Genomic DNA, 12,208 nt, shown 5'->3' on the forward strand with positions numbered 1-12,208 from the left:
CAGTCTCCCTTTGTGGACGTTTAGTCGTCCGTCTGTCCGTCCCCTCACGACCCCCCCCCCCCCAACTTTTTTCACTTTTTTTTAGTGTTACGAATTGTTTTGTAAATGTAGTTAGGTTTTTTTTTGTTTTGTTTTGTTTTTAAATATATTTTATTGATTTTCCACAAAGAGGAAGGGAGAGGGATAGAATGCTAGAAACATCGATGAGAGAGAGACTTCGACCAGCTGCCTCTTGCACCTAACAGGGATGTGCCTGCAACCAAGGTACATGCCCTTGACCGGAATCGAACCTGACTTCAGTCCGCAGACCAAAGCTCTATCCACTGAGCCAAACCGGTTTCAGCTCTTTTTTTTTTTTTTTTTTTTTTTTTTTTTTTTTAATGTATTTTTATTGATTTCAGAGGGAGAGGAAGAGAGAGCATTAGAAACATCAGTGACAAGAGAGAATTATTGATCAGATATCTCCTGCATGCTCCTTCCTAGGGATCGAGCCCAAAACCCGGGAATCGAACAGTGACCTCTTGGTTCATTGGTCAACGCTCAACCATTGAGCCACACTGACTGGGAATATAGCTAATTCTTTTTTTTTTTATTTTTAATATCTATTTATTGATTTCAGAGAGGAAGGGAAAATGAGAGAGAGATAGAAACATCACTGATTCGAGAGAATCATTGATCGGCTGCCTCCTGCATGCCCCCTACTGGGGACCAAGCCCGCAACCTGGGCATGTGCCCTTGACAGGAATTGAACCCGGGACCCCTCAGTCCGTAGGCCAATGCTCTATCCACTGAGCCAATCCACTAGGGTGCTAATTCTTTATTGATTCCTAATGATAAATTTCTAGAGCTTTAAAAATTACCAGGTGACATTATAGATATATACTTTTTATTTTTAGGTATCTTTTTGGAGGTTTTTAATTTGTAGTGCAAGTGGCCTCAAAAGTGTTTTTATATGAATTCATGTTGCCTCTAAGCGAGCAAGAGTGTTAGTTTCACGGCATCCTTACTGATACTAGGTTTTAATATTTTTAAACTTTTTGACCAATTTAATATTCTGCCATGTGAATATAGATGCACAGGAAACAACGTTCTCCAAAGAAACACCTGTTCTGAAGGAGCCCCAGGTACATCCTTGCTAGTGTTTGGTTTCTCTGTTCTCAGATGGAGTTTGATGAGAAAGACTTAAGACGGGAGATCAGCTACGCCATTAAGAACATTCATGGTGTCAGGCAAGTTCCACAGGGAGCCTTGCCGTTGTTCCCTTTACCTTTGCGGTGCCTTTCTCTAGTCAGTTCGTCCCCCCAAACCTCTGGGTGCCTTGTTTGTGAGGTCTTAGCAGGGTTCCTGGGTGGTTCTCAGTAGCTATAACTCTCTCCAAGGGCACTTGAGGGGGGATGGGCTCAGTCCTGTGTAAGTATGTCATGGGTCACAGGACTGTCTGCCGCCCTTGGTTTAAACATTTAGTTAAACCCCTCCAGTCAGTTGGCATGAGTCCTAGTTACTGTAGTCATCCGGGAAGGCTCGCTGCATATTTGCCCTGGGGGTGGGGGTGGGGGTGGGGAGCCAGATCTGAGTCATGATTACAGGAATCCAGTGTTTGAACCCATCCTGGGTTCCCTGTGAGCCTCCTGGGTCCCCTCTGTATTCCAACAAGAATAGTCATTCCAGTCATACAGTCTCACATCACCATGGGGTCCTGAGGTTGCCCTGGGGTTTCCAGGTGGTAGACACAGGCATCTGACCCCTAGATTTGCCATGACCTTGGTTCTTTCGTGGGAACCTGGCCCCTACCTGTGATTGCTGACCATGCTTTGTTTTTCTCTGACTTATCTCCCCTGCCCCTGGGTTTGGATGGTTTTAGGACCGGGCTCTTCACCCCGGACCTGGCATTCGAGGCCATTGTGAAAAAGCAGGTCGTCAAGCTGAAAGAGCCCTGTCTGAAATGTGTCGACCTGGTTATCCAGGAGCTAATCAATACAGTTAGGCAGTGTACCAGTAAGGTATTGGCCCCTCGGCAGGGGACTCCTGGCTGCGTGGAAACGGGGGTTCAGGGCTTTGGTATCAGGCTCCCAGTGCTGCTTCAGCCGTTGCCCCATGGTGCCTTCCCACTGCCTACAGATTGCCTTGGTTTCCAAGAATGTGGCATCTTCCCCGAGGCTGGGGCAGGGTGGGGGGGTGGGGGAGGTATCAGGCCTCCAGAGCTGGCCATACTGGTGAGCAGGGCTCCCTGGGACCCTGATACCAAGCCTAGCATGTGTCTGATGGAATTGGGCTGTCGCTTTGCTGCCTTCTGAGAATCAGAGAAGGACCCCATGTCAGCTGCTGGAGGCATGGCTTCCTGAACCTCCCTGGCTGTCACTCCTCCTTGAGTGACACCCTTGGGCTTCCCTGGAGCCAGTCATGTTTCTGTCCCCCGGGTGCCAAGAAAGGCCCAACGCTCATGTATAATGAGTGCTCGGTCCCAAAGTCAGCTCTGCTCCTCACTGCCTCCTCCAGTTCTTTGCCTTCCCCAGGAGCAGTGCTGTCCCCGGTAGCCAGTCCTCAGATCCACCAGGTCACAAGTGCCTATGTGCTTGGGCCACTGCCTCCCCCCAGCAAGACATGCTGGTTCCCCCGTGGGCCTGGCTCCCAGGGCAGCATGCTTTGGCCAAGCAGCTGAAGCGCTTCTCGATGGGCAGTTTGTGCTTGCACGTCCACGGTGGCCCTAGAGCTCTGGGTCTGCCTTACTAGGCAGGGGATTTCTGCTTGAGCCTTCTGTTCTCAGTCTGGAAAAGCCCACATTTGCTTCTTAAGCTTCTTCAGTTGGAAAAGGAAGGGGAAAGAAACCCAGGTGGGTTGGAGATTGTTATTCCTGGAGCCCGTTACCGCAGATAATGAAAACTCAAAGTGTCCCCACACCCGTAGCCATCTGCACGAAGACACTGACCCTTAGCACTTCCGTAATTGAACCCAGACCAAGTCCACCCCTGGGACCCAGGATGCCTCTTTGATCCGAAGCAGCTTCCGGGGCAAATGCGGGCACAGACTCCATGCATGTCACTAACCAACTGACTCTCGTTTCTCTCTCTCCCTCTCTCCCTCCCCCCCTCCCTCTCTCTCCCTCTTTCTCTCTCTCTCCCCCCTCCCTCGCATCCCGGGTGTGTGGCCTGCACTGTCCCTGGGTGTCTTTCTTCCGGTCCCACCCTTCGCATGACCCAGGACGGGGCTCTTCACCCCTGATATGGCCTTTGAAGCCATTGTGAAAAAACAGATTGTAAAACTCAAAGAGCCGAGTTTGAAGTGTGTTGATCTCGTGGTCTCAGAACTGGCCACGGTCATTAAAAAGTGTGCCGAGAAGGTAATAGGTTTTGTTATTATCACCTACCCATCTGTCCCCCATCTTCTCCCTCTGTTGTTAGTCTTAACCCGTGCATCTGGGAGATTCTGCCTCGGATGGACCCCCCCTCCATAGGCCAGTTGTCACTTAACGACATCTCAGTTTGCATTGGCAGACAAAATTGGGCGAGCTGCATCGCACACGTGTGCCACCTTTGCAGTTTGGGCTCCTGAAGGGGCTGGGAGGCCTTTGATGTTGCCCATAGCATTTACTCCGCAGGCGGTGGGGAGGAGAGTCGGGGCCCCTTCCTGAGACCAGAGAGAAGGGGGGTTTCCAAACTGTCAGCAAAGCAGTAAAACGTTGCCATGTGCAGACCTTCGTGTTCTTATGTCACGGGACATTTAGTGAGTTTTCATCAGGTGATTTTGACTGTCCGACTCAATTTTCTTCAAAATTGAGCTTAACCCAAACTGCAGAAGGTGGCTCTTCATGTGCTTGGCTGGAGCTCTGGGGGTGTTAGAGGAGTGGGTTCCAGAGATGAGTGATGAGGCACATTTCTCTACAAGGGGATCCCTCTGAGGTAGATGACCCAGATGCCAACCCACCATCTTAGAACAGTCGCTACGCGCTCACAAGCTGGGCAAGGGCACTCATCCCTGGTGTCTTTCATTACAATCAGTGTCCGGCTCCCACCTAGTGCTAGGCGGGAAGGGATGGCTGTCACCCACATTCTCTGCCACTTTCCAACTCTAAGTTGCATTCTCAAAAAGCATCTCTGCTTGTGCATGGGAACCCTGTCACTCTCTCTGGCCCACCGTCCCCCCACTGTCCCCTTGTCTACCAGCTGGAGAAGCTATGAGACAGGAGTGGAGTGGGGATGCGGTGGGCCCACCTCATGTCACTCACCTCCCCCCGTGTTTTGTGTGTGGTTCACATTGCTTCCCATGCCGTGAGGACCCAGCCAACTCTGCCACTCTGCTTTCCCCTCAGCTCAGCTCCTACCCCCGGTTGAGAGAGGAAACAGAGCGAATTGTCACCACTTACATCCGAGAACGGGAAGGGAGAACCAAGGACCAGGTATTGGCTTTTGGTTTTAATTTTCAGGTATAATTTACTTGCAATAAATCTTGAGTGTACAGTATTTTGAGTTTTGACAAATGCATGCAGTAACCCCCACCTCAATCACAATATAAAACGGTTCTATCACCCCTCCAAAACTCATCCTTTGCCCTTTTGCCGTCAACCCCTCACTGACCCACAGGGCCTGGCTATCACTTGGCTGCTTCCTGTTCCTATGGTTTTGCCCTTTTCCCCCAGAATGTTCTGTGAATGGCCTCCTGTACTACATAGCCTTTTGATTCTGACTTCCTTCTCTCAGCATAATATATTTGGGATTCATCCCTGTTGTTTGTGGTATACCTGGTTTGTTTTTTTTTATCCTCACCCGGGGATTTTTTTAAATTTAATTTTATTATTATTTTTATTTTAGAGAGAGAGGAACAGGGCGGGGGTGGGGGAGAAACATCAGTTTGAAAGAGAAACTTCATTCGGTTGCTTCTCATACCCCCACAACCTAGGTATGTGCCCTGATCAGGAATCGAATCCGTAGCCCTTTGGTGTACAGCACATGTGTCAAACACAAGGCCCGCGGACCAAATCCGTCCCGCCAGGCCTTGCAATGTGGCCCGCACCGCGCTGTCATCACTGCACTCCGCTGCGTTTCCATCACAATGACAGTTTATGACTGTTTAGTAAACCATTCGGCCCGCGATTTAGGCTGGATTTTAGATTTTGGCCCCTTCTCTGATTGAGTTCGACACCCCTAGTGTACAGGATAACACCCCAACCATCTGAGCCACCTGCCAGGGCTGAAGTTTGTTACTTTTGATTGCTGAATGTGTGGTTATCTATTTGCCTGCCAGAGAACGTTAGGGTGCTTTTTGTGGTTTAGTTTTCCTGTGGAGACCATCCAAGCGCACACAAAGGCAGAGCGGGTTCCTCCCAGCAGTCACAGTGGGAGTCTCACCCGTTCCCTGCTATGTGAGCCTTCATTCCTCCTCCATAGGCCCCAACACCTGGTCTCAGTCACTTGCCTCAGTTGTCTGCTGTGGTCTCTTGGCAGCTGTTTGTTTAAGCCAGAACCAAAACAAGCCAACGTGTTGTGTTTGGTTGTGATGCCACCTGTATAGAATGGTTCTTCTCCTCTTGACCTTGATGGAGAAAACTGGCTCATTTGTCCGTCAGAGGATTCCCCAGTCACCCTGTGCCTGTTTCCTCAGAGCTTCTGTAGCCTAGAAGCTGTATCAGAAGCTTGAGAGATTCCAGTTTGTTTTGTTGTCGTTGCTGTCAAGGATGCTGCTGTCCCTTCCATGCACACCACAGCCCCTGGTTGCCTTCCTGTCGACACTGCTAGGCTTGATGCACTACTCCGGAATAGTGGGATTCAGGCTTTATAAAACTAGCAACAGCGGAGCACCCCAGAATTTTCCAGCAACCCCATAACGTCTGACCGATTGCCTGGCCTGTTTTATGCTTGGGGGCTTGGAGCCACAGTGAGGTGATAGGAAGGGACAAGGTACTGTGTAAGGGCCTATCCCTTATCTTTGTTGACATCCCCACTGGTTGTGTGTGTGTGTGTGTGTGTGTCTTTTATTTTAATGTCCTCACCTGGCCAGATTATCTTTGCTGTTTAAATGTAGCACTTAGGAAATGCTCGGTGCTAGCTAAAGACTTTACATATTGTGAATGGTTTAACTCTTTGAAGTGGGCCTCTTGTGCCCCTATTCCACAACTTGGTAACATGGGGCCCAGGGTCACACAGCCTGACAGTGGCTGAGCCAAGCCTGCAGCCCAGGTAGTCAGCCCCAGAGGCTCTGCCTATGACCACGACTGCCTCTCTCTGTTAGGTTGGCTCTGACTTATTTAGTTTTAAGTCCCTGGCGTCTGGAAGCACCTGTGTTCCCTTCCCCCTACAGATGTACGCCAGGTGTATTTTGGGGGGAGATTGCCCCTGTTCTGTGCCCGAGAAGCAGCACGGTTCTGCACCCGCACCCTACCCCTTTGTGAGCAGTGCTTTGTCTGCTGCCCCTGCCTGCCATGCTGGGCTCTTCACAGATGCTCCTCAGATTACAATGAGTTTATCAGGATGTAACAATGAGGTTACATCCTGATAACCTCATGGTGAGTTGAAAATAAAGTAAGCTGCAAATGCACTTAATTCACCTAACCTTTTGAACATTATATAGCTTGGCCTAACCTATCATAAACGTGTTCAGAACTTAAATGAGCCTACAGTTGGGCAAAATCATCTAATACAGCGAATGCACTGTAGAGCAAGCATGTCAAACTTGTGGCCTGTGGGCCACATGCCTCGTTTATTTGGCCCGTGTTAGCCTTTGAATTTGACATGCTTGCTGTAGAGTATCAATTGTTGACCCTCATGATCGTTTGGCTGACTGGGAATTAGGTCTTGCTGCCCAGCATCATGAGAGAGTATCGTGTTACATATCACTAGCCCTGGAAAAAGATCCAATTCCAAATCCAAAGTATGGTTTCTACTGAATGCTTATACTTTCGCACTGTTATAAAGTCAGAAAGTCATATCGGGGTCCATGTGTACTCACAGAGGCTTCTGCTTTCCCTCAGATTCTTCTTCTCATTGACATTGAGCAGTCCTACATCAACACAAACCACGAGGACTTCATTGGATTTGCCAAGTATGTACTGTTGGGTACAGCGGCTGATGGGCTGGCACCAGGCCACCCTCAGTTGGGATTCCCTCTGAGAGCTGGAGCGTGAGGGTCTGTGTGTCAGGACTCCCGGGGTGAGAGTGTCTGGAAGGTTGCCTGGACCATCCCCATTGTCCCCTCTGCATCTCCTATGAGGGCACCAGAGGTTTAAGGAAGGAAGTGAGTCCTGGGGTCAAATTCACGAGGACAGGACAGGCTGGCTGGCATCCAGTGCTTCCTTGCCTGAGGCCCTTCTCAGAGCCTGTCATAGGCGCCTGCACAGCTTTCCCAGACTCTGTGCACTTGGCCTTTTCATAGAGTCCCATGTGTCAGGGCTGCCCTGCATCGCCACAGCTTCCATTTACTTTTTATTTTTTATTTATATTTAATTCTGACCTGAGGATATTTTTCCATTGCTTTTTAGAGAGAGTGGAAGAGAGAGGGAAAGACAGAGAGAAAGACCGATGTGAGGGAAAAACGTTCATTGGTTGCCTCCTGCAAAGCCTGACCAGGGCCCAGGGCTGGAGGAGCCTGCAACTGAGGTACGTGCTCTTGACTGGAATTGAACCTGGGACCCTTCCATCTGTAGGTCCGGCCTTTACCCACTGAGCTAAACCAGTTAGGACTCCATTTATACACTAGATTTAAAATCAGCACCTTCCATGGAACCTAGATAAGGGGCTAGACCAGGGAGCTCTGATTTCAGCAGGATGTAGATATAAATGCTGGTGGCCTCAGGCATCTCCCACTGACTCCTTCAGCCCTTGTACCCCTCTCAGTAAGCTTGGGTGTCGTATGGATTGTTCTGGTGGCTCACAAAGGTTTTGTTGCCTGAGCCAAATAGCATAGCAGACCATTGGTAGCCAACTCCCTTGTATCATTTAGCAAATATTGTCTCTCTGTGCCAGGCCCTGTGACACAGCATTGAGCAAGCATAGGCCCAGGTCCCCACACCCTCAAAAGAAGGTCCCATGCCAGGGACAGGCGTGCACCTGGATAGTTAAGATACAGTGTGGTCAGTGCTGGGGTGGGGACTGTATAGGGCCCATGGGAGTTCAGTGGGCGGCCTTCTGGCCTGACCTTGGGGGGTGTGCAGGGAGGCATCTTTGAGGAGGGGCCTGCTAGAGCCTAATCTTGGGCTAGAAGGCGGCCGCAAGAGAGTCTTTCTTTTTTTTCTTTTCTTTTTTTTTTTTTTAAATATATTTTATTGATTTTTACAGAGAGGAAGGGAGAGGGATAGAGAGCTAGAAACGTCGATGAGAGAGAAACATCAACCAGCTGCCTCCTGCACACCCCCTACTGAGGATGTGCCCGCAACCAATGTACATGCCCTTGACCGGAATCGAACCCGGGACCTTTCAGTCTGCCGCTGAGCCAAACCGGTTTCGGCAAGAGGGTCCTTCTGTCGGGGGATTCTCTGTTGTGCTAAGTAGTTACCTGGAACATTTATCAATGCACTCAACACAGTTAATTGAGCAGCTGTTCTGTGCTGGGCACATGGTAGGTGCGTAGAATGAATGAATAAGGGCATGATCATAAACTTTAGGCCCCAGCTGAGTAGTCCCTGCTGGGAGTGGGCTGGGGGGCTCAGGCCATGGCCACCCCTCAGGTGTTTCTCAGAGCCTGGGGAGCAGACCCTTCTGCTCCTATCCCCAGCAGCCAGTTGTATGTAGGCTGAAAACACTGGTCCTCCCTGTTCGGTTTGCTGCTGTTTTTCTCACCTTGATGTCTCTGCTTCTCACACTTCATCCACAGTTCCTTCTCACAATTTCTCCTGTTTTTCCTTTGACCACTCCACTCTTTCCTCTGGATTCCTGCGCCTTCCCACCTCCCCCAGCTGTTACTATACTGAGCAGCTGGTGACCTGGTGGGTATTGCCTGCTGTGTGCTTTTTCCCTGGTGTGTGAACAGCTGGGGGCGGGGCCCAGGGTGCCAGGCTCCGCCCAGCCTAGGTATAAACCAGGGCCCCAGTCCCAGGTGGGATATCCCAGGGTCCCACTGAACAACCATGGAGCACTGTTTCACGGCCTTTGGACTAGGACAGTGAATAAGCCAGACTCGGCACTTGCCCGTTCAGAGCCCACGGGCTGGGGACACATTGTCACTGAGCAAATTGTCACAGAGAAAATGAAAGTCGGAAAGGAAGGTGAGGGGTTGTGGGAAAGGGGACCAAGGGATGCATCCTGGAGAGACCTTCTCAAGGGAGTCCTGACAGCCAGGTGACAGGCGGAGTACGCCAGAGAGCTTAGAGACGGAAGCCCGAGAAGCCAGGAGAACGGGAGACCAGCGCAAAGTGAAGGAGAGAGGCCAGGCCCCATCACCAGGAGGGCCCTGCAGGCTGCGGGGTGGGGTGGGGTGTCTCTTACTGGGGGCAGGCAAGGGAAAGGTGCAGCCGTGTTGGCTGCCAGGGAAGGCAGGGAGCCAGGAAGCCATAGGAAGTAGCATCTCTGGGACCTCTCTAGCACCCAGGCCCTGCCATGAGTGGCTTAGCTCAGTCCTGTCTTCTTCAGATACTTTTGGTCAAACTTCTTTGCTTGGATGTTCTGGGCTGCTTTCGCATGACCCTCTCCACACTAAAACCCAAAGCAAATGCCCTGTAATAAACTCATAGAACATTAGGAAAATTATTGGGGGAAATGCCACCTCCATTCTTAATATTTTAATTTTTACTTATCAGGGAACAGAAACTTATTCCCTTTTTGTGTACACACACACCCACACACACTCAATTTATCCAACAGCCAACTTGAACTTTAATGTAAAACCCCAGAGGCAGTGAGTAAAAGAATGAAACAGGATGGTTTGCCTTTTCATACTGTTCTGAAAATTCCAGCTAAAGCAATACGATAAGATATGACATTAGAACAAACAAGTGAGCTAAGTAGGTGCGAGATATGTGACCTTCAGCTGCACTCCTCATTTCCTAGCATGCACTAGCCAGGAAACAGGGTAGATTAAGAAAAGCTATCTGGGACTGTAGATAAATAAGGGACCTTGACTGTCCTCTGGTTTGGAGCAGGAGCCATCCAAGATGAGTGATGTTTATTAATAAGCAGCTGCCCCATGGTCTGATCTCCCAGGTCTGATAACACTGGTCAGAGCTACTTAGGACTTTCTGCTAGGGGTAGGGGTAAGAACTGAGAGCGGGAGCAAGCCTCCGGTTTTTGACCCCTAAGCATTCAGATTACTCTGAAGCCATCATGGCTGACTTTGAGCCTCCTGGGAATCCAGCCTCCTCATGCTCATTCTTGGAGGCTCCAGTACCCAGTCACTTTGGAAACAGCTGGTGCTCTTAGGAGTGACAGAGATCAGGCCCTAGAAGCCTCAGTTTAACTCCATACATTTCCTCCTTCCGCGGACCTGCGCCCTTTCCCTTAGGCAGCCCTGTGTGTGCAGGGCAGTTCCTCTCTGACTCTGCCCTTAACTGGTCAGTGGCCCCCTCATGTGGTAAAGAACCCCACCTGGGCCATGAGGACTCTTGCACTCTGTCCCTCCCAGCTTCTCACCTGCATGAGCCTCTCTGTGCTTTGGTTTCAGTGCCCAGCAGAGGAGCACACAGCTGAACAAGAAGAGAGCCATTCCCAACCAGGTAACCACCCTTCTAGGGCCCGCAGCTCCACCCTCAGGGGAGGGGGCGGGAGCGGGAGGGCACTGAGGGACCACTGAGCCTTGCAATGGCACCTGGTGTGTGCATGCCCCACCAGATCCTCACCCTGCAGCCTCTTACGTCCACTTAGGTTTTGATGCTTCGGGAAACTGGTCTGAGAGCCAAAGCTCTGGCAGGGCCAAGGCAGATTTTATACACCTATGAGTCCCTGTCTGAACATCCAAGGCCATGGTTAGAACTTGACCCTCAGGGCAGCACAATCACCAATAGTGTCTGTGGCCACATTGGGTTCTCGGCCCCAAGGACTAGGAGCCTATGGAAGGCTGCATTGTGAAAATGAATTCCCCATCCGTGGAAAAACTAAGTCACACACAGGGTTTTCTACCTTGATGATGTACCCCAGCCAGACGCCATGAAATAAGAACAGCTTTATATTTACCAATATTCGTTTTTTGGGTTTTTTGAGAAAGTCATCATCTTTCTGCCCGTGTCCCCTGCTTCTCCATATCACTCAGGGATGAGGGTGGGGACTCTGCTGTTTATCTTGCACGATGATCGAACCCTCTGGAAAAGGGTGTAACCACTGCATGATTTTTTTTTGTGCTTGTTGATACGTATGTTGTTGCTTTTTTGTTTCAGGAGATGATAATGAATTAAATATTAACACCATGAATATAATTAATAGCATGTAATTTTTTTTCTTTTGCTGTTTTTTTTTCCTCTGCTCTTCTCTCTTCCCATTTGTGTGCCTTTCCTGCTTTTTCTCTGTCCCCTCATGTCCCTTGCGTCTCTTTTTCTCTGCCTGCTCTTCTTTGATTTACCTAACTTTGCATTTTCAAAGGGGGAGATCTTGGTAAGTACCCACTTAGTGTGGTAGCAAACATTAGAGAATGTCGTGGTGGTGGAGACCCCCCACTCCTTAACATTCCCTTCCCCTCAAAATAAAAAGACTACTAACAATCAAGCTAACCTACTCCCTGCCACAGCCTATGTCTGATGTCGTGTTGCCCTGGGCATAAGCGGACTTACACAGACTAACCTGACCACTGCCTGGTGGAAGGCCCCCCTCCAGCCCATTCCTAACATGCGGACCTGGTTTCCTGTAGGTCAGAGATGGCAAATACTTGACTAATACCCCTCCCTCCCTTCCCTCTATCACATCTTTCTCCGAAGGTTTTGCTCAAGCTCTGCTGGAACTTGCCACTGCCGCCATTTTGTCCCCAGTTCAGACATCATTGAGGGGAAAATTTCCCCTTCCTGTGCTCATGGCAGGCATTACTAATTGATCTAGCATCCTTTCCCCCATGCCTCTCCCCTGTCATGTGCCCATGGAAGACCCTGCTAACCATTCCTGGCACTCTTTCCTAAGCATGTCACCACTCCCCATTCTATGGCAGATATGACTAATTGGCTGGGGAATTTATTTCCCAGATGATAGCTTTGTATGTGACACAGTTCATGACAGGCATGACTAATGGACCAGGGAACTCACTCTTGAATGCTGCCACTATCCTGCCTCCATGGCAGATACACAATGGATTAAGCTCTTATCTTTTG

General features: G+C 49.9%; 1 protein-coding gene across 9 annotated transcripts in view; it reads left to right on the top strand.

Annotated features, from left to right (window-relative positions):
• Positions 1-12,208, top strand: part of DNM2 (dynamin 2) — an 85,522-nt gene that overhangs the window by 55,261 nt on the left and 18,053 nt on the right. For 4 of the 9 annotated variants that reach the window (XM_036459444.2, XM_036459438.2, XM_036459436.2 and 1 more), the window contains exons 9-14: positions 1,162-1,229; positions 1,862-2,000; positions 4,307-4,393; positions 6,962-7,032; positions 10,582-10,633; positions 11,493-11,504. In XM_036459444.2, the coding sequence (XP_036315337.1) occupies positions 1,162-1,229; positions 1,862-2,000; positions 4,307-4,393; positions 6,962-7,032; positions 10,582-10,633; positions 11,493-11,504 (429 nt within the window). Of the gene's footprint in view, positions 1-1,161; positions 1,230-1,861; positions 2,001-3,198; positions 3,338-4,306; positions 4,394-6,961; positions 7,033-10,581; positions 10,634-11,492; positions 11,505-12,208 lie in introns of all 9 variants that reach the window. The other 5 variants (XM_036459439.2, XM_036459437.2, XM_036459443.2 and 2 more) reach the window with 3 other exon arrangements.

The sequence above is a fragment of the Pipistrellus kuhlii genome, unplaced genomic scaffold (genome assembly GCF_014108245.1).
Source record: "Pipistrellus kuhlii isolate mPipKuh1 unplaced genomic scaffold, mPipKuh1.p scaffold_m20_p_30, whole genome shotgun sequence".
NCBI lineage: Eukaryota > Metazoa > Chordata > Mammalia > Chiroptera > Vespertilionidae > Pipistrellus > Pipistrellus kuhlii.